Raw genomic sequence first — 23,887 nt, forward strand, 5'->3', positions numbered from 1 at the left:
AAAATAAAGAAATAAATATTAGAATGTTAGTTGTTTGATGGTGGTGGGCTTGAGAGGGGAATGATGGGTCTAATGATGACACATTAGAAAACAATGTTTGTTTTTATTATTATTTTTTTTGTAACAATGCGATTAAGTTTTTAATATTTTGTTACAATAATCCAAATTTTTTAATGATTGATTACTCAAATTTAACAGATTTTCTTATATTAATTATAAGTTTGCAGTATTAAATGAAATTAAATTATCAATATATGGTTTTCGTTGTTGCCAATTAATTGTTTTGTTTACCTTTTGCCGGCTTTTTTAAATGTTATTTCTTTATTATTTTAATAAGAATAAAGTTAATACCCATGTGGGTAAGTATTTAAAAATGGTTTTATTAAAATTTTAAAATTTACAATTTCATATTTCACTTAAACTGTGTAATTCAATTCATATTCTATCGTAAAACGTTTAATTTTTGGCGTAAATTTAATTAATGAAGCAAAAAAGAATAACTGCAACTGTTTGCTCTCTTACTTAATTCATACAAACAAAAGTTGAAAACAACAACAACAATTGTAGAAAATATCAAAGCTCACCTGTTGATTTTTTTTATTTGTTTCGTTTTCTATTCTACTTTGTGTTTTTGTATTGTTTTTGTACGCTTTTTTTGTGTTTCAAGGCAAATTCTCAATTACGAAAATAAATCACTGAATAATATTGTTGTTTTTCTTTATTTTTAATTTCTTATCTTTTAATTATTTTATACGTAGAAAAAACAACTCTCACATGCCAAAAAAATATTTATTATATTAAATGATTATTTAAATTTGTTAAAATTTCTTTTGCATTTATTTTTTGTTGTTATTTTCTTAAATCAAGTACATTGGCACTTGATTTCTAAATTTTATTAATTTAGAAAATATTGCGGTATTTTGAGTATAATTTTTGTTGTTGTTGTTGTGGGTGCTGCGATCTTATTTGTATTTACTTGTTTTGCTTAACAGCAGCACGTAGTCACAAGTCCAGTCTATTCAGCTAAAATTATGATAATGATGACGGTATACACAAATCGTGTTTAACTTTTTCGTCGCCTTGCTGTTCTTTATTTTATTATTTCTTTTTGTTGAGTGTATTTATAGGGGAAGCTTGTATTAGTGTTGTCGCTATGGGCTGTTTTTCACTCAAAAAATATTAACAAATTATTGAATAATAAATATTTTACCCATAAAGCTTTTTTTTACTTCTCATACATAATTCTTCTATCGTTGTTGTTTACTCTTCATGCTCAACCTGTTGTTTATTTTTTGGATTTTATTGTTGTACATTAGTTTTTTTTTTTAGAATTATTCTTGAGTGTGTAACGCTCTGAATAAGCTTTTACTCATTTGTCATCATAGTTAAGCAACCTTGTTTATTTCTCTCAATTGTTTTGCAAATTTTCTTATCGTTTGAGTTTATTTTGTCGTCTTTTATTTTATTTTTGTTTCAAAAGAAATTCACTTTTTTATTTGTTCTTAATCACGTTCTTTTCATGCCCATTAGGTAAAGGTAGAATGGAGTATATACTAAAAAAAGTGTGTTTTAAATTTTGTTACTTTTTTGACGATCAAAGTTCATTTGAATATTAAAGAACAGATGCAGTTGGTTAATTCCCGCCTAAATTTTTAAATACATAGGGCTTCGGCTTTGGAGAAGACAAAAGTTACCATTAATTCCGTCTATGCTATGCGATATATTGGGGGTCAAAGGTTTTTTTTAATACATCACTTATTGTGATTCCTATGATTTTAGATGCTATATTTACACAAGTCAAGGCAAGTAATTCTTTTGAATAAGAAAATGCTTAACATTAATATTAGGGATGTATTTAGAAAATAAAAACCTGCATAATTCGAATCCATAATATAATTACTTTTTGGTAGTGCGAAATAATTGTTTTCAAAATTCTACAAACCCCCAAATAACACAATGTCTAGTTATTCTTTATCTTAAGGTTAAGTTGACAGTTTTCATACAAAAAATATTTTAAGCGGCAGAATAACTTTCGGTTAAACGATAACCAGAGGTGTAGTTAACGGGGCTAAGTAGAATCTACTTAGTATATGGAAACAGTTTATTTTAACTGTTTCCCATATTAGCATTGAGAATACATTTTTTTGTTAAATATCGTTTTTTTACATTAGTATAATTTGCTGTAATAAATCCAAATAGAATATCCCAGATATTCGAATTAACTAAACTAGTATTCAATTAATATAAAGTTATTTACAGAAAATAATATAGATTTGACAATAGAATATTTTATAGACTAGACTTTAGATTAGACTATATTCTAGTCTATAGTCTGGACTATATTCTAGTCTATAGTCTGGACTATATTCTAGTCTATAGTCTGGACTATAGTTCTGTCTATAGTCTAGTTTGTAGTCTAATCTAAAGTATCTGCCTTATTCATAAACATTGACCAAAGGTTTATAGATCAAAATTCATATGCAGATTTGATTTATAAACCATTGATAAAAGTTTATATATTGTTATATATATTTAATCTTAGAATAACTCTATTAGAAAGAAAATTATATAATCTGTATCGGTGTCAAAGATTTAAGATTTTAAAATATAATCTATTTATAATATCCGAAAAATTGATCACAAATGAAAAAACGACTACGACGGCTAAGAAATGTTTAATTTTAAGAAGGTCTGGGATCCTCGAATCCTACAACAAATTTTACTCATTTTACTTGTATATTACTATCTGCATCGATAGATCTTAACTTAATAATCTATCTATCTATCTATTTATCTATCTATCTATCTATCTATCTATCTATCTATCTATCTATCTATCTATCTATCTATCTATCTATCTATCTATCTATCTATCTATCTATCTATCTATCTATCTATGTATCTATGTATCTATCTATGTATCTATCTATGTATCTATCTATGTATCTATCTATGTATCTATCTATGTATCTATCTATCTATCTATCTATCTATCTATCTATCTATCTATCTATCTATCTATCTATCTATCTATCTATCTATCTATCTATCTATCTATCTATCTATCTATCTATCTATCTATCTATCTATCTATCTATATATCTATCAATCTATCTATTCGTAAAGTTTTACTTTTTTTATTTCTCAGTCAATTACACCTAAACTACTAAAACAATAATTTTAAAATATCAGTGCTTTTTAAAGGATATTGCCCAAAACATTATTCTACCTATCTATCTACCTATCTATCTATCTATCTATCTATCTATCTATCTATCTATCTATCTATCTATCTATCTATCTATCTATCTATCTATCTATCTATCTATCTATCTATCTATCTATCTATCTATCTATCTATCTATCTATCTATCTATCTATCTATCTATCTATCTATCTATCTATCTATCTATCTATCTATCTATCTATCTATCTATGTATCAATCTATCTATTCGTAAAGTTTTACTTTTTTTATTTCTCAGTCAATTACACCTAAACTACTAAAACAAAAATTTTAAAATATCAGTGCTTTTTAAAGGATATTGCCCAAAATGTTATTTTTTTACAGGAAATCTCGAAAATTTTTTACGTAGAAATTCTACGCAATTCACTCCTTTCAAAAAGTATCAAACAAAAACATGGTAAAGACTAGAACTTACGTTTCAAAGACTACTACATAACGACTAGTAATAACTTAAATTATATATAACATTTTTTAAAAATCTTTGAAAATTTCTTTTGGCACTTACTGTCATTAACATTCATATCCATCAAATGTAAATCTTCATCATTTAAAATTGAATTGATAAAACCATCTGTAGTGTGATTCATATCCGAAGAAGCGTTCTAGAAGGAAAAAAACAAAAACAAATTAAAAACTTTAAACCATCAAAATAAAAATCACAAATCACTTACCGAATAGTACATCATATCATGTTCCATTTTATAAGCACCAATATTTGCAGCAGCAGAACCGCCCACAGCACCGGCACCCACACCCGAAACATCTGATTCGTGAGTGGAATTTGTCAAATGCATGCTAGACGAAACGGCAGAACCCAAATTATGGCCATAGTGAGGCTGGGACGAACACAAATCACCCAAAGAGGCATTGGGATGTAACATGGCGTGATGATGATGATGGGGATGTGGTGGTGGTGGAGGATATTGAGCATGTTGTGGTCCACTTTGATACGAATAGGGATGTGAGGGATAGTGGGGATAAGGAGACATTTCGGATACACCACCTACAACACCCATGGGATTGAAAAGACTGGCTATATCTTGAAAACGATGTTCCATGGAGACGGCACGACTAAGAGAGGGCATACGACCCTGAGAGAAAAAAATACATATTTTATTAAGATTTTTAATTTTATTTATTTTTTTTTTTAATTTTTTTGTAAGTTTTATTTTTTACAAAACAAACTGTTGATGTTTGTACAACGTGTGGGTGATTAATTTTGTTTATTGAAACCGCTGCCAACAAAGCAAAGAAAAAATCAAACATAACTTTTGAAATCAATAAATAAGTAATCAATCATATTGTGTGTAATAAAAACAATAAAATTTAAAACAGAATTCAAATAAAAACCCTGATTTTTTTACAAAAGAAAACACACCACAACAAAATAAAAAACTAATCTTAAAACGTGCGCATGCGTAACATTTATTTGTAAATTTATTTTCTTCTGCAGAGATCATCTTATAATTTTAAACAAACTGTGAGAGAGATTGTGGAAGAAAAAAACTAAATCAAGACAAGTACAACATCCATTACCCACCAATGAAAAAAAAAAACAAGAAAACGTGAACAATGCATCAAATTTTGACGATGTTTTAAACGTGGTTTTTAATTCTTTTATATTTCATAAATAAATATATCAAAAACAGACAACAACTCAACTACAAATTTTTTTTTAAATTTCTGCGTTGTTAGCAAACGAAAAGATCGATCGAAATTAAATTGAAATAAATTCCATTCCTTTATACAATATTGACAAGTGCTCACAGCTTGGTGTTGGATTTTGTTTTTTATACACATTTGAAACCAACTGGCTCCAAGTGACTGTTTAAATATTAGTGTAGAGTGTTTAAGCCGGGTTTTTAGTAGTGTTGTAAATGCATTTCATTGGTATTTATTTGGCTTACTGAAGGTGCCGGTCTCAGAGGAAGAAATAAGTTTGAACAAAAATCGTGTCGATATGATCGACAGCTTTTTTTGAATTGTTGTTTAAAACGTTTCAATTGATATGTTTTTATATATTTTGTTGGTTTTTGAAGTATTTATCTTTTTTTTTGGTAGTTTTTTTCCGTTTTGGTTATTTTTAAGTAAATGTTTGATTTTGCATAAAGAAGAGGGTCAACTGAGGTTAGTGTATTTGTCTGTAGCAACAAATTTGTTTGGTGGGAATTGTAAATGTTTATTTTAGGTTTTTTTTCAATTAATAAAAATATGTTACTACTGTTACTAAAAAATTCTATATAAATAAAAGTTTAACATATGTAAGGCATCTGAGGGATCAATATAGTGGACCCTAGTGTGTCCCTGGTGAAGACAACGCGAGGACGACCAGCTATACATATATATGTTTCAGGCATCGTGTCCGACAGATGGCGTCGAAGTTTTAGTTTCCAGTCAATTACACTTAATACGTTAAGCCTATTACTATAAAAATTGAGGACTTTACGTGTAGAATCCGCATGTCCAATCAAATGACTGATGATGTGGACCGGGTACCACTAGTTTTGAATAAAAGAAACTCAAGTTTTGTTTTCTGGCCAAAACCGAACAAAAACCTAATATTCGACTACCAAATCGACATTCGTTTCAATATTTTGGGCCTGTTTCTCTAAATGCGAACGATTATTAACGGATTTTGTTTTCTGGCCAAAACCGAACAAATCGACATTTGTTTTAATATTTAGGGCATGTTCCTCTAAATGAGAACGATTATTAACGACAGTTTTATTTTTTGGCCAAAACCGAACAAAAACCTAATATTCGGTTATCAAATCGACATTCTTTTCAATATTTAATAGTTTAGTTTTCAAACTTTTAGTTTTGCGGAAATGACAACTCAAAGAAACCAATTCGACTCTGGAATTGATATTTGTTAACATTTTTGTTAAAAATTTTGTAAAATTAAACATTATCATTATTATTGTACCCTTTACATTCGTAAAAGCCATGATACACTGTTTTCTAATCTTACAACGTTGTCAGTAAAATGTTGAGAAAAGTCTAACAATCGTCTCAACTTACAATTTATCTTTTGCAACGTTGTCAGAAAAAGCCTTATTGACAATATTGCAAGACAAAATTTGTAAGTTGACACTGTTATAATACATTTTCTGCACATTTTACTGCCAACGTTGTAAGATCTAACCACAGTGTATACATAGCATAAGAAGTGTAAACGGTTGCCAGATCTTACAACGTTGTCAGTAAAATGTTGAGTAAATGTCTAACAATCTTACAATTTTTCTTTTGCAAGATTGTCATAAAAAGTATTATTGACAATATTGCAAGACAAAATTTGTAAGTTGACACAAGTTGACAAAAATCAGAGATGGAAAGTTGTGTGCAAGAAAAAAGTAAACAATAATAAATGTTTCTTTCGGGAATTTGAATAATAAATATGACAATGCCGTGTTTTTCGGTATAAATATTATGAACTGCCTTCATTGACGAAAGTTAATAATATTTAAGAATACGTTCATAAATTGTATGAATCTTTTCGTATTAATTTTAAAAATATCTAGAAGCCTTGACTTAAATATTTAAAATTTAAATTATATTTTTCTTTTTTTTTAATGTTTCTATATCTTTATGATTTTTAGATTAAAATCAATTAAATGTTCGCGAAATTGGCGAATCTCTTAAAATGGACTTGTTTTGAATTCCAACTGGTATTTTTTGATTTTTTTAATGAAGAGTATATAAGATCTGCACAGCCGATCATAGAGTTTTTACATGCTTATAATCCAATTAAAATCTTAGATATCGGTTTTATAGAAATCCAGGAAAAATATTTTATAAACTATATATTTTTTCTTAGAAATTTCTTTTGCGAATTTGTCTGTCATTTATATTTTTTTGTAGTTTTAAACTTATTTTTTTTTTTATTTTACACGTACCTCAATTAATTATTATTAATATTTATTTAATAATATTATTTAAATTACACTAAAACTTTCAGAAATGATTAAATTTGAAAATATTTTGAATTTTAAATGTTTTTCAATTCTTTTAAAGATTTGTTATATTGCTTTGCACTTTCAGTCTTAATAATTTTAAAACCCGACGGTGGTTATTTTAATCAAATATTTTTTAAAAATTTTTATTTAATATATTTTTTGTTAATTTCCAAGTTCAACTTAGAATAAAAAAAATTTGTTTAAAATGAAATGTTAAAAACATCACTTTACGAGACGTAACGAGACGACTGACAAATTGTTAAATACTGTGTCGTTCAATCAATTTTGTCTGATGATGAGTTAGAGTTTGTGAGAGGAGACGACGACGGACTAAAACGACGACTACGACGACATGGATTGATGGGATGTTTTGGTGTTTATGAAAAGATTAAAACACGCAAATGTTTTCTACTCCATACCCAACAATAACAAAAATAACAACATTTTAACAATTGATCTGAAAGTGCTATAGTAGTGGTAGAATGCATATATGTATATATGCATGTATGTGTGTGTATGTATGTGTTTGAAGTTGTTAAGTGTTTTCATAAGATTTTGGTCAAGATGTTTTTGGCTGACTGGATATACATAAGTACGTACATATTCGTATATGTATATGTGGATGCTGTTGCACATATATTTGATTCATTATTTTTTTGTTGTTCTTGTTGCTATTGTTTTGTTTTATGATTGATATTTGTTTCATATCCATTGGACTACTTCTTGAGCTTGTTCTTATGTTTTGGACTTAGTATTGGTATTTTAAAGTAAATAAACATTTCGTAGACGACAGGTAAAAATTCAAGATTCTTTTCTTCATTTTCAGAGTCCCTATCTTAAGACAGGTAAAACATTTTCTTAAAAAAATTGTGGAAAGTAAATAAATAAACAAATCATTGCTGTTGTTTTTAGATTTATATTTATATGTATTAGTATTTAAGCCAACAAAAAGTATCTATGTATGTATGGGTTTTGGTTTTAATTATCTATGAAATACAAATTACTATTGCTACTGGTATTAGTTAGGGATTTGTTGTTTCGTTTAAACTCATTCACACGAATTTTTGTCACCCATTTCAAAGTTTTATTAACAAATCATTGTTACGTTATTTTGTTGATCTATTTTTTTAGTTTGATTTTTAACAACATGAAGTCTATTGCGCAAGAGTAACTCACCTGTTCACTCACATTTAATTAGACATAAAAAATTATAGTCTAATTTTGGGCTGATAAATAAAGCAACGATGGCACGATGAAAAAAGTTTATTAAAAAAAGATTAAAGAGTGTTTAAACTTCGACTCAGACGCTTTTATTATTTTAACTTATTTATTGATTTTTTCATTAATATCACCCATTTCACTGCTGCTCCAACTACTGCAACATGTAAATATCGTATTTACAGTCTATACTTTTTAATTACTATATTTTAAAAGCATCAAAATGAAACATTTTTTTCCAATTATAGAAAATTATATTTAGTATTTCAATTCTATACATTTTTTTTTTAGCCCTTTTCAAAAATTTTCAATGTTTTTGCGTGTATTTTCTTTTCATTGAATAATAACAACAATGTGAATTTAAATTATAGAGTTAGAACAAAATGTACATAATAATAAGAGGGTTGGAACTTTTAAGATTCTTGAACTTGAATTAGACTTGACATTTATATTATACTTAAAAAAAATAACATTTTAGATGTAAACACCTACTTTGTACATATGTCAGGAATGGGGGTTTTCGTATTGTCATTTATCCTCACAAAATATATAAAAGTTTTCTAGAACTATCAGAAAAGCTTTGAACCACTATCTTATAAGAACAAGAAAGACTTTGTAGTACAATCACAAAAGCTTTAAGGAAAAAAATAATTTTCTTTTAGGACATGGGAAAGTGCTTAGGTTTATGGGAAAGTGCTACGCAGACATGAACTTCCCTTCCATATTCAAAGGTTCGTTTGACCTTTCAATATAATATCGTATGCCTTTGATTAATGCTATACGCACAATAGGGACGAACGACGAATTTTTCCGAACGAATTTTGGTCCTCAGATATAGAACACACTAAAGTATATGAAAATACGTACAATCAGTACATATGACGAAATTCGTCATACGTTACGAACTGTGCGATAGGTTTATTTCTATTTCTTACGCAGATGAACGACGAATTAGTTGGAGAAAATTGTTTTAAGGCCAATTCCGGTAGCCCGAATTTTCTGAAATTTGGCGTTTGTGAGTACAGCTAATGACAATACAATATTATGTTCGAATATTCGAAAATTCGAAATTATGTTCAAAAATTCTTTTATGCTCTTAAAATAATCTCTGGGTCATAAAAACTAAAAATAAAATTTTCGAAAATTCGAACTTGAGTTCGAAAATTTTTTAAAGTCATTAATTAAAACCAGTTCTGGTGGACCGAATTGTCTGAAATTTGGCAGTTTGAAGTACACTTGATGACACTACAATGCTATGTTGAAATATTTAAAATTTGGTTCGAAAATTCGAAGTAATGTTCGAAAAAATTTTGAAGCTGTTAAAAAATCTTAAAATTGGGGATATTCACAAAAATAAAATTTCAGTTCTCTTCGAGGCCAATTTCTTACATTTTCTAATTTCAAATATTCGAATAAATTTTAAAACTGTTAAAATTATCTAAAAATGGTAGAGATTCACAAAAATATAATTTTTGTTCCTTTTTCTTACTTTTTTCAATTTCGAACAAATTTTGAAACGAATTCGCAGTACGAATAATTTGATTGTGTTCCATTCGACGAATTTACGCAACGAATTGTTGTCGACTAGTTCGTCGTGCTATACGAAATTCGTCGTTCGTCCCAATTGTGCGTATACCATAAGATTGATTTGCAAAAAAGGTTATCTTGTCTTGTCTTTCTATAAAAAAGTTATCTATATTTCATAAAAGTGTTTAATAGAAAAAATATTTGACTCTCCAACAAGTTTTCTATAGACTTTCAGATAAATTTTCAATAGAAAAGATGTTTGAAGTTTAGAAAAGTGTTTTACTTTCAGATAAGTTTTCTGAAAACATTTGTTTGAATTTCAGAGAAGAATCTTTTTAATATTGTTTGTCTTCAGACATGTTTTCTATAGAAAAGTATGAAACAAGCTTTCTGTGGAAGAGTTGTCTCTCTTTCAGACATGTTTTTTAGAAAAGATGATATATTTAAAACATATTTTCTATAGAAAAGATGTATGTCTTTCAGGCAAGTTTTCTATAGAAAATCTGTCTAGTTTTCTGACAAAATTTCTATGGAAGAGTTCAAACATGTTTTCTATAGAAAAAAATGCATGTCTTTCAAATAAAATTTCTATAGAAAAATTGTTTGTTTTTCAAGCAAGGTTGTCTGTACTTCTGGCAAATTTTGCATAGAGAAGTTGTATGTCTTTTAGACAAGTTTTGTATTGAAAAGTTGTATGTCTTTTAGACAAGTTGTCTAAAGAAAAGTTGTACCTCTTCTATAAATAAGTTGAATGTCTTTGAGATGAACCTGTTATGGGACAGGAGATATTCCTTTGCCCAAGCATATACAAGTTTGGAATCGAGTCAAATAATTCAAGAAAAATCACAAATTTACTGACAATCTCTAAAAGAATAACACATTTCGTTTCTAAACATTCAACAATATTTACTAATAATTTTTGACTTTTTAGTAAATTATTCAACAAACCACACAAACAACCCGAGACACATGGATTACAGAATAAAGTTTATAAATCGTCGCAGCTATTGTCACAAGATTGTCAGGGAACAACAAAATATCTTTAATGACTATAAATGTTCATACACATACATATGTAAGTAAGTAAATCTCTTGTTTAATTGTTACTAAATGCTACTGCTGATTGTTTTATTTTTTTGTTCATCCAGCTTAAGCACAAACACACAGGCTTTAAGTCAAACCAAAAAATATCATGTAAATGGGGTGTCATTAAGTACCTGTCAAAGTCATGAAGCCGCATAATGATTTGTTGCGGTATATCCCGAATAATGCATGCAGTGCAACATACACATATAGATAGATCACACGATGGAATTTACAAAAACAAAGAGTGAGAATGTAAAACCACACAGTCATAAAGTCACAGTAGCAAAGTAATTACCACACAAAAGGAAGAAGAGAAAGGAACATGATATAAAAATTTCATACAGGATCTAGGAATTTTGCATAAATGTGGAAACGTGTATATTTATACCTGTGTAAAAAGCTAAGTGTTTGTAATAGATAAACAGGGTTCTTCAAATAAGAGCTGTTTTTTGTGATAACATTTTCAAGTAAATGAGAGCTTAACATTTTCTATTCAATATAAAACATTTCTAAAATCCTTATTCTTAAAAACAAATTTTAACACCCGTTACTAAAAAACACACACAAATTTTCTCCACACTCTGTTATAGCTCACTCTATTGCAAAGAAGGGATTAGCACCAAAATGCAATTGATATTTCACTTGCTGTGTTGAGATTTTCTCTCATTGTCGCCTCAGATCAAAGCAAGTTGAACATTTGAATACCAACATGTGAGTGCATATAATTTGAAAGTAAATATAAAGATTTGTGATTAATGTTTTTAGTTTTTGTCTTTTTGCAAAAAAGAAAATTCCCTTAATGATTGTTTATCCCGAATTTTGCAAAATACATACATATATCATTTGTGTGTGTGTTTGTCTAAGTCAATCCTTTTATATTCTATTTACCGTTAGTAAGCGGCAAATTTCAAATAGTTTTGATTTCTAGAAATAATGGATTAATAGAAAAAAAAAGTTCAAATAATTGCCGCCGTTATTTATTGGTATTTCAGATAAGTTTTCTATAGAAAAGTTGTCTGTTTTGATGATAAGTTTTCTATAGTGAAGTTGTCATTCATACAAGTTTTCTATGGAAAAATCGCATATCTTTCCGACAAGTTATCTATAAAATAAGGTTGACTGTCTTTCATACATGTTTTCTTTAGAAAAAAATGTTTGCCGCCGTTTTTTGTCTTCACATAAGTTTTCTATAGAAAAGTTTCCTATGGAAAAATCGCATATCTTTCTGACAAGATATCTATAGAAAAGTTGACTGTCTTTCATAGATGTTTTCTTTAGCAAAATAGTTTGCCGCCGTTTTTTGTTTTCACATAAGATTTCTATAGAAAAGTTGTATATTTTGCTGACAAGTTTTCTATACAAAATTTGTCTATTTTGCTGAGAAGTTTTCTATAGAAAAGTTATCTTTTTTACTAACTTTTCTTATACAAATGTTGTCTATTTTGCTGACAAGTTTTCTATAGCAAATTTGTTTATTTTGCTGACAAGTTTTCTATAGCAAATTTGTTTATTTTGCTGACAAGTTTTCTATAGAAAAGTTGTCTATTTTGCTGACAAGTTTTTTATAGAAAATTTGTCTATTTTGCTGACAAGTTTTCTATAGAAATGTTGTCTATTTTGCTGACAAGTTTTCTATAGAAAATTTGTCTATTTTGCTGTCAAAATTTCTATAGAAAAGTTGTCTATTTTGCTGACAACCTTTCTATAGAAAAGTTTCCTATTTTGCTGACAAATTTTTATAGAAAATTGTCTATTTTGCTCACAAGTTTTCTATAGAAAATTTGTCTATTTGTGAAGTTTTCTATAGAAAAGTTATCTATTTGTCAAGTTTTCTATAGAAAAGTCTGTCTTTCTAACAAGATTTCTATAGAAAACCTACATTTATTTCTGACCGGTTCTATATAGAAATGTTCCCGACAAGATTTCTTCAAGTTGTGCATTTTTTTGATAAGTTTTCTTTAGGACAACTTTTCTAAAGAAAACTTATCAAAAAAATCCAAAACATGAAAAAAACTTGTCGAGAACATAAAATCATCTTTTGACAAGTTTTCTACAAAAAAAGTCGACTGTTTTTATGAAAAGTTTTATTTTTAAATATTTTTGTTTTTCGCATGTCATGTTTTCTATAAAAAAAGTTGTTAGATTTTAAGTCAAGTCTTTTATAGAAAATTTGACAAGTTTTCTATATAAAAGTTGTCTGACTTTCTGAAAACTTTTCTTAAGAAAGTTTTTTGTCTTTCACGCAACTTTTCCATAGAAAAGGGTTTCAGTTTTCGGACAGGGGTTTTCTATAGGAAAGCTTGTTTGTCTTTCCTGCAAGTTTTCTTTAGAAAAGTACATTTTTTAATAAAATAATTTTTGTTTGCTTAATTTTATTAAATCTATTTAATTTCGCAATTAACTATTAATTAAACATTGTGTGAGTTTATTGTTTGTATTAATTAAATTTAACTGTCACTACTTGAATAAAAAAAATAAATTTCAAAAGATAAAGGTACGTACGTCCCAACAGCAGTAGTACTTACTACGAAACATATTTCGCAGTGGCATTTTGCATTAATTGCATTAAGCCAACCTTTTTTTCTGTCATTAAAGTAAATCTTTTCAATAATATCTACAACTGCAACAATAATAATAATAATAATAATAAAAAAATAATAATAAACTACTTATATGACAACAACAGTAATAATAATGTCTCTTGATTGTCCATTTGTCTGAGAGTCTGTCCGTTTGTCCCCGTCCCTTGTTCTGCAGTTGCTGTTGTTGTTTGTTTATTTTGAATGTTTTATGACGCTTGTAATTAAATCTCAATTTAGACGTTTTTTCTGGTTGCAGTTTCGTTAAAAAGTTAAAAAAAATCCATAATATTTAACTCTAGAGTTTATCTTTTAAGCCAAGTTTGTTTGTTACTTTTTTGTTGATTTTAATTTCATTCAATTTAACGCTTTTATTCCTTCTTCTCATAGATGGTTGAGATGATGTGATGTGCTCATTGTTCGTTTGAATGTCTGATTTGTTTTTTTTTTTTTAACTCAGTGTTGTATTTTGTATTAAAAAAAACGGGGGAACTTTTTATATTTGTGAATGGAAGAAATGTTTTTTTTTTGTTGGTTTAAAAATAATTAATACTTTTTTTTTGCAGTTAGTTTGGAAGTCTGTTTGTTAGTTTGTTGGTGTAAAATATTTAATGAAAGTAATTCAATTAATGTGTGTATTAACACTAATGATTTTAATATATATATTTTTTTTGTATTAAATTCACAAGTTTTATATAAATAGTTTTTACTTATATAATTCCCGATTAACGTCAAAGCAAAGAAAATAAATTATGAGAATTTTTAAGTAAACAATTTATAAAGAAAATAAAATTTCCTATAATTATTTTTAAGTTTAAATTATAAAACCACAATATTCTATAAATAAAACTAAACAAATTACTGTTTTTTTCCGTATAGTATTAAAATTTTATAGAATTTTAACTTGAATTCACTTAAATCTCTGAATAATTCCAATTTGAAGACTCACTAAAAAAGGTACTTGAGACATGTAAAGTAAAAAATGAAGGATACTTGACAAAATCTACTCACATCTTACAAACATCAACAAAAAGATTAATTAAAAAAAAAACATATTTATAAAACTCATACAAAAAAATAATAATAAAAAATCTTACCTGATGATGTCCATGATGGAAACCACCCGAACTTGGTTGACGATGAAAAGCACTATTTACACCACCATAGTTTTGAACACCCCCCACGCCACCAACAGCACCACCAGCACGTGCATGATGTGCATGCGGATGATGATGATGATGTGGAGCAAACGGAGCTGACGAATGTAACATCATACTTAAATCAGCTAGTTCTTCTTTTGCTTCGTCATCTAAATCAAACAATGGTGATGGCAAAGAACTGACTTCGATCTCTGATTGTGGCAGATCGCTATCGTTGTCGTCGTCGTCTTCGTCACTGCCGGCTTTGTTCTTGTCTTCTTTTCCTGTACCGTTTTTTCTTTTATTATTATCGTCACTATTTAGATCGTCTTTTAAATCACCTTCACTTTTATAATCCTTGCCAAAGTCAGTTTCAGTTTTAGTAGCAGCAGTAGTTTTTATTGTTGCAGTAGATTTTTGTTCATCTTCTTGTTCTTCTTTTTCCGATTTCAAAAGATTGCTGTTGTTGTTGTTATTGGCTGCAGCCGCTTTTGAGGTACTGGCACCAGTATCGTCCTCCTAGAAAAATTAAATTTTTTGTTTTATAAATCTCTTTTAATTAAATTTTCCATAGAGAAGTTGATCATGTTTTCTATTGAAACCATTTTGGTGTGTTTAAGCAAGTTTTTTAATAGAAATGTTTTTTTTTAGATTTTTCGACAAGTTTTCTATAGAAAAGTTTTATCTAGAATAGTAGTCCGATTCGTGAACATAGAAAAACAGTTCTATAGAAAAGTTATTTAATTCTTGGACACGTTTTCTATAGAAAAGTTGTTTAATTCTTGGAGAAATTTCCAATGGAAAAGTTGCCTTCACTTTTCACTTTTTTCGTTCACTAAATTTTTGCGTGAAAAAAATGCATCTGTTGTGAAATTTGTTGCTGGAATTTTGTAGACATTAAACAGCTGTTCCATACAAAATCAACTATTGTGAATGAATTGTTCACAACAACTTTACGATAGCAAATTTTCCCTTCGAGGGAAATGAAAATTTCAAGGGAGCAGAATTTTCACTTCTATTGGCGAAAAGGGTGGTTAAATTCTTGGACAAGTTTTCTTTAGAAAATTCGTTTAATTTTTGGACTAGTTTTCTATGGAAAAGTTGTTAAAGTGTTCCATAGAATAGTTGTCTTATTTTTAGACAAGTATATAAATGTTGCCAGATTGTTGAACAAGTTTTTCGTCTGATTCTTGAATAAATTTTCTTTAGAAAAGTTGTGCGATTATTGGACACGTTTTATATAGAAACGTTGGTTAATTCTTGGACAAGTTGTCTATAGATAAGTTGTTTAATTCTTGGACATGTTTTCTATAGAAAAGTTCCAAAGAAATGTTGTCTTTTTATTGGTCAAGTTAACTACATAAATGTTGCCAGATTCTTGAGCAAGTTTTTAAAAAAAAAATTTTTCTGATTCTTGGATAAGTTTTCTTTAGAAAATTTTTCAATTATTGAACAAGTGTTCTATAGAAAAGTCCCCGAATTAATACAAGTTGTCTATAAAAATGTTGTTTACATGTTTTACGGATACGTTGTCTGATAATTAGACAAGTTGTCTGATTCATAAACAGAAGTGTTGTCCGATTCTTGAGCAAGTTTTTTTTATAGAAAAGTTTTTCCTTTTTTTCCAAGAATTGAAAATTTTTCTACACAAAAGTTGTCTGATTATTGTAGGCGTTTTTTATAGAAATGTTGCCAGATTTTTTGAACAAAGTTTCTATAAAAAAAGTTGCTTAATTTTTAAACAAATTTCCTATGGAATAGTTGTTTTATTCTTAGACAGGTTTTCTATTGAAAAATTAATTTTTTTAATTGCTTGTCTCTTTTTTTTTGCTGCGATTCTTAATACATCTTACCTCTTCACCAGCCAATTCAGCAAATTGTATAACGTCGTTAAGTATATCGTCCAAAGGCAAACGAATGTATTCACCTAAAATTAGAAAAAAAAACACAAATTTTTAGATAAAAATCTTTAAAAATATAAATTCTTAAAAGTATTTCAAAAATCTTCAGCATCCTTTTTTTGAACAAAACCGACAAAATTTCTAAGAAAAGAATACAATACTTAAAACGAAAATAATTTTGACTTTTGTTACAACAAAAGATTGAGGAAAAAGAGTTAAGAAGAGAGTCCAAGAAAGAATAAATTAAAAAACAAAAAAAATGAACAACCTACACTTAAAATAAAAATCCTTTTAAAAAAATATTTAACTGCATAAAAATATTTTGATTGACAGGCTTTTTGTAAATTAAGAAAATAATTCTATGGATTTTTAACCCAAGAGAATAATCAATAACATTTAGAAACAAAAAACCAGTTTCAATAATATTTACTAAATATTTATTATTTTTAATATTTAAAATTAAAGCATTAAGAAATGTTTTATATCTTTTATTAAATAAATTCTAAAAGAATTTATTAGTGAAATGCCCTAGGGCATTTAAAATTTTAAACAAACAGTAGTTATTTGTGGTAGCTGCAGTTATATACATATTTGATAAATTATTTGTCATTTATTGTATTGGGGAAAACACCTTGCCCCTACAAATCTCTTGATAATTAAATATTTATTTGAGTAGAACAATACAAAAAAAACTTGTCAATTTTATTCTTTCTCTATGAATAGTTTAAAATCATTTATTATAAAAATTAAAACAAATATGTTTAATAAAACAGTAGGAGCAAACTAAACGATCATTAATCATAATTTTTTATTGTAAAAGTAAAATATTGAATTTAGTTTAAAGCAGGAAGAGCAGCTGTAAAAATTATGAAATATTTAATAATTAAATTGAATATTGAAAAAATCATGATCATTGTAAATGCCGAAGTGTTTTAAGGGTGTTGGTGTAGTAAAGGGAATAATTAAATCTACCCTTAAAGGTTAGAAAATGGCGTTTTAGTGAAATAACTTTTAAATTTATTACAGGCTTTTGAAAACAACAACAAGTCGTTATGGTTATAATTTAAAATAAATGTTGGTTTTATTGTTAGTTTTGAAATTAAATTTCTTTGTTATTTTGTGTTTTAATTTAGTTGTCTAAGCAGAAATTTTGTAGACATAACTGAAAATGTAGTTTTATTTAGTTGTCTAAGTTAAAATATGGTTAACACAAAGAGAACACACATTTTATGTTAAATAAAATTTTAAATTTAAAAGCAACATATTTTTTATTATAACAACGAAAATATTTATATTTGACTTAAATAAACATTCGTAACTCTTAAAAAATTCTTATGAATTTTAATTGCTATAAATAATGTAGGCGCAATTTGTAGGTTTAAGGTTTTAAATTAAAAATAACAACAACAATGAAACAGGTATAAACCAAGTTTAATAACCTTTTTATTTTAAATTGCTCTAGAACAAGACCACTTCACTTGAAATGGGTCTACAAGAAAATACCAAAAAAAAAAAACCAAAAATTATAAATATTCTGAATGAAGGGATGGGTAGGCTAGTTGGTTGGTTGGCTTAGAAAGGTGGCACTTGAATGTTTATCTAACTATGGGTAACCACCAGCATTAGAAGCAGTTACACTATTTTTCTTTTTGGTAACAGCTGAAGCCAAACCAAATTTAAGAAATTATTAAAAAAACATGGCCTTTTTCTAATTTTAACCCATATTGTTAAGCAAAAAAAAGGTTATTTAAAGAATATGTATTTACTTTTTTGTTGTTGTTGTTATTTTTATGCTTCAAATATTTTCCAAAAAAAAGACGTTTGTTATACAAATTTATTATTATTTCATATTTAAACCAAATTGTGTTTATTTTACAATTGTTTGTGTAGTTTTGTATTTAAGTTGGTGTTTGTTGTGTGTTGTTTTAGGCTTTAACTAACTGTTATTTTTTCATATTATTTTTTTTCATAATTTCTATAAATTCTTGGTAATACAGTTAACAGCACATGACTGTGTCTACTTGTAGTCAGTTAGTTAGACAGTTGTTTAAGGTTTTTGTTATGTGTTGTTCACATTATAGAGCAGGGATGGGGAATTACCTACCCTTGACAATGTAAATCAGAAAAATCAATTGTGTTCTAACACGACGAGTGATGTGGGCATTGATAGGTTAGTAGTTAGTGTTGTAGTCTGTCAACTAACTAGCTAACTAACTAACTTACTAACTAACTAACTAACTAACTAACTAACTGACTAAATAACTAACTAACTAACTAACTAACTAACTAACTAACTAACTAACTAACTAACTAACAAACTACCAAACTAACAAACTAACAAACTAACTAACTAACTAACTAACTAACTAACTAACTAACCAACTAACTAAATAACTAGCTAACTAAGTAACTTACTAACTAAGTTACTTACTACCTTACTTAATTATTTACTATCTAACTAACTAAGACGATTCAGCTATGTATATTTCATAATGTTTGAAAGCTGTATTCAGAAAATTCCAGGGAAAGCATTTCTGACAAAGTTGCAAGACAAAAATTGTAAGTTGACACGGTCGTTAGACATTTGCTGACAACATTGTAAGATCTAAAAACCATGTATACATAGTTTAAGTTGCGTTCGTCTTATGACGAGCATGATGTAATGGATCTTACAGTGTTGTTGGTTGGTGATCCATGCACAAAACATTAAAACGTTAGATTGGAACTAGTTAAATATGAATATTTTGTTTCATTATTAGATTCGTATGCAATTTCAGACAACATTGTAAGATCTAACAACCGTGTATACATAGCTTCCCAGGAAAAACATTTCTGACAAAGTTGCAAGACAAAAATTGTAAGTTGACGCGGTCGTTAGACAATTGCTGACAACATTGTAAGATCTAAAAACCATGTTTTATTGCGACCATGATGTAATAGATCTTACAGTGTTGTTGGTCGGTGATCCATGCACAAAGCATTTAAATGTTAGATTGGGACTAGTAAAATATGTATAATATTTTGTTTCATTATTAGATTCGTATGCGATTCCAGACAGCATTGTAAGATCTAACAACCGTGTATACATAGCTTTTTAGGAGAAAATGATCTTCCAAAGAAGCGAAAAAGAAGTAGAATATACTCCATAAAAGTACTGAAAAAGATCTATAGAAGTGATGATTTTAACACAAACTTAACACTAGTTTTAGTATGTCCCAACTCTGTTTTAACAATCACACAGGAAAAATATTTTTCACCTTATTGTTTATTTAAAGTGTTTCGATATATTGCTTATCTTTAATTTCTTTTCCTTTTCTATTTATTTGATATTTGTTGTCTGTTTGTATGTTCGAACATTGTACATTTGTCACAATTTGTTTTTAGTTTTTCATCACAATTAAGGGCGTTTTTCTAAATGTTCATAAGTTTGATGGTCCCCCGCGTTTCGTTTCAAAAAAAAAAAAAACTTTTATTTTTTAACTAATATTTATTGAAGATTATTGGTTAAAGAAAGAATAAATATTTGTATATTAGAAACCCATTGATTTACATTTCAATTGCTTTTTATATAAAAAAATACAACATTTAGGGTTGTTATTAGCTTGTTATTGTTTGCATTTGTTTAAGGGGGGTGGAGGGTCAAATTGTCTAGATATTTTTTTAGTATTGGGGGTTTAAGTTGTTTGATTTAGAAGGGGTCAATTGCTGGAACTTGTATGAAAATTATAGTGATTTTTCGATAGAAATTATAGACAATTTGTACAACTAGTATGTATATAGTTTCTAATGGTAGAAAAACTATTTAATATAACGGTAAAAGTATATAATATAACGGTACCACTTAAGTGTTTAATAGATAAAAGTTGCTAAGAGTGTGTGCGGAGTAACTAATCATTATTAATTATTAAAGAACTTAAAAGTTTAGGTTCAGATTTTACACAATCTCAGTTATATGGGGGAAGGACCGATTCTCATAAAATTCGGTAGATAGATTTGTTCTTATAAGAAACTTACTTGTGTCGAATTTCAGCGCTATAGTCGTATTTTGAAGCCAGTAGTGAGTGTTAAAAAAACAAATATGACTGCTAAAATTGTTTTTCGGGGGGCCACTTGTATGGGGGCTATACGAAAACGTGGACCGATATTGCTTATTTTCCGTATTAAACTTTACTTTATATTCGTATAAAATTTCAATCCTCTAGCTCTTTCCGTTCGGACTCTATTGTACTGTCAACAGAGACAAGGCAAGATCGCCTCAGAATTGAAAAAGGACCCAGAATATATATGTATACTTTTGTGGATCTATGATCAATATTTCGATATTATTTTTTGATGGTGGTTAAAAATATAATATCTGATCCGATCCGGTTAGTTTATCATCTTTAAATTAATGATTTAAGTTCTGTTATACATAATTTCTCTTAGATATAACTTCATGGACAATATTAGGAATAATTGCATATTTATTTTCAAGAAAAGTATATCAAAATAGTTATCATATAGGACCCAGACACGGGTTTTACAAATCTAAGTCTATTGTCGATTTAAAATGAGTAACGTAGATAAGAACTAAAGAACTAAAAGGGTCAAAGGTTACAAAAATCTGTATTTTTTCAAATACATATTAAGCTTTTTGTAATTCCAAATTTATGCAGACAATTAATAGATAAGAACTAAAGAACTAAAAGGGTCAAAGGTTACAAAAATCCGTATTTTTACAAATACATATTAAGCTTTTTGTAATTTCAAATTTATGCAGACAATTAATTAAATTTCCTACATAAGAGATGTAATAGAAATTAATTATATATCTTATAATATTGAAAAAATAATGCTCTATAGCTCGAAAACTAATAATGATATGCAAAAATAGACTTCGGCTAAAATGTAGAATATTCTTGAAAAACTAATTTTTTTGACCTTTGACCGTGATGCTATTTATGTTGACTTTTAGTAGCTTTTTAGTAATTGTAAGGATAAGCTATGTTTCAATTTATTATTTAGCTATCTGAAATTATGTAAAAAACTTGGAAAGTTTTAAAACTGTTACAAACCTTAGTTGGCAATAAAATTAATCCAATCAAAAGTTTAGTTGATCTGATGGCAGTTGTTAATTATTTGTTGTGTTGATTTTTGTTAATTTTTTTAGTATTTCAAAATTTGTAATACTTTTATTGTTAAATATTGTATTATTATTAATAATACTTTTATGTTTTTAATTTGTTATTGTTAAAAGCTATTTGTATTTATTTCCATAGTTTTATTATAAAAGAAAATTGAGGACAAATATTTAATTTTTTGTTAGCACTTTCACTGGTTTATTTTTAAGCTTTTTTTATAAACTTATGCGGTAATAATTTTGAAATTATGCAATAAATTTATTAAAATATAATTTTGAATTTTTTTTGGTAATTTATAAAATTTTTAAAATTCAAACTTTAGCGACGCTTGTTTTTCTTGTTAATTTATATAAAAAACTTCAATTCGAATATTTTTTTCTTAAATATCTTTTGAAAACTTTTAACTGTTGTTTTTTTATTTATTTTTTAAAATTTTTAATATTTTTTAAAATTATAACACAAATTTTTTCAATTTTATCAAAAATTTAAGTTCGATTTAGTAAAGCCGACGTTATTTTCTGTATTAAATTAATATTTTCTTTTTCATGGGAAAAAACGCGTCTACAATCGTTCAATGTGTGTTTAAGTATAAAAATAATTCAAATTCGATTCTAAATTATTGGGCCATTTGTAATAAATGGCCGATGTATATTGTATTGCCACTAAAAGCATGAGTTAAACAAAGAAACCAATAATGAAAATTCATCTTATTTTTGTTTCTAATCCTCTCTTTCTTACTCTCTGTTATACACACATAGAGATGCCAACAATCAATGTGGTATCCATTTATATCAAAAAAAATATATTTGTTAAAAAAAAAAAACTGTAAATCCAACCACAATTAAATTTTGTTTTTGTATATAAACTGACACACACATGCACACACAACAACCATGTATATATAAATATTTTATAGAGTGTGTGCTCAGGCGCACAATTACTACTTATATAAAACAGGGTATTAAAAGAGGCGGAGCTAAAAATTTTGTGTTTTACTTGGTCTGCTCTCCATCAAAATTTTGTCAGTGTACTCTACACAGCACACACAAACAATTCTTCTCTGCACTGTTTCAGTAGAGTTGTTGTAATTGTTTCTTTTGTAGTTTGACTTGAGTTTTGTTTGTTGGGTTCATTCGCACCATTTATTTCAGAGGATTTCTGGTTTCATACCATAAGAAACTACCAACCAACCAACCATTCACTCTTAATACTAGTATGTCGAAGAGTAAGAAGAAGTAGTCGGTAGTTATGTATCAAGGTATGTAGTATTTATTGTTGTTGTTTTTTTTTGTAAAATTTACAATATGGTTGGAGTTTTTCTTGTTGTTGTATTTGAAGAACAGGTTTCTTTTGTAAATGTTGTTGTTGAATGTTTTAACTTTTTTTCTTCTTTTAAGTATAATTTTTCTTATTATTGTTCATTTAATCGAATTTTCTTGAAACTTTGTTTAACAAAGAAAAACAAAGTTTTCAAGCTGAACTAATTTAATTTTGTTGGTAGAAAAAATGTAGATTTGAAAAAAAAAAACTTAGAATTTTAAAATTAAAAAATAAAACTATATTTTAATAATAGAACTAATTAAGTCCATGAGCCCAGGACTTAATTAAGTAGTCGAAAACAATTTAGATATTTTAATGAGTCTTTAAAAAGTCTTGGGATATGAATAAAGGGACTAAAAGTCACCATTAACACCATCTATGTTAAGTCGGATTTGTTATATACTTATGTACCTATAAATTTTAAATTAGATTTCATCTTTATAGGTATATTTTGCGGCCATTTTTTTAATTTTCAAAAAAGAGTCGGTTGTTTATGTTAGATCTAGTTAAAGCACGAAGTCTGATTTCAATGATATTTTCTGGAAATCAGCCATGGAATATTTAGTACTTTACTTATTTTTTGATATCTAAAAATACTGCGGTACACCCACGACATTTTTCTAACTTATAAACGTTTCATAAGTAGTCCACATAGCAGTCATTAGACTAATCTATAGTCTAGTTTATAGTCTAATCAAAAGTCTAGTTTATTGTCTATATTTTAGTCTAGTGTATAGTCTATAGTATATCTTATCTATAGTCTAGTCAACAGTGTATCTTATCTATAGCCTAGTAC

General features: G+C 27.5%; 1 protein-coding gene across 8 annotated transcripts in view; it reads right to left on the reverse strand.

Moving 5' to 3' along the window:
- Positions 1 to 23,887, reverse strand: part of LOC111684574 (segmentation protein cap'n'collar) — a 105,412-nt gene that overhangs the window by 5,605 nt on the left and 75,920 nt on the right. For 7 of the 8 annotated variants that reach the window (XM_046949435.1, XM_046949433.1, XM_046949434.1 and 4 more), the window contains 4 exons: positions 16,604 to 16,677; positions 14,709 to 15,269; positions 3,917 to 4,336; positions 3,751 to 3,847 (listed from right to left, as the gene is read on the reverse strand). In XM_046949435.1, coding sequence (XP_046805391.1) covers positions 3,751 to 3,847; positions 3,917 to 4,336; positions 14,709 to 15,269; positions 16,604 to 16,677 — 1,152 coding nt within the window. Of the gene's footprint in view, positions 1 to 584; positions 1,437 to 3,750; positions 3,848 to 3,916; positions 4,337 to 14,708; positions 15,270 to 16,603; positions 16,678 to 23,887 lie in introns of those variants that run through there. The other variant, XM_046949438.1, reaches the window with a different exon arrangement.

Source organism: Lucilia cuprina, chromosome 4 (assembly GCF_022045245.1).
Source record: "Lucilia cuprina isolate Lc7/37 chromosome 4, ASM2204524v1, whole genome shotgun sequence".
NCBI classification, from domain to species: domain Eukaryota; kingdom Metazoa; phylum Arthropoda; class Insecta; order Diptera; family Calliphoridae; genus Lucilia; species Lucilia cuprina.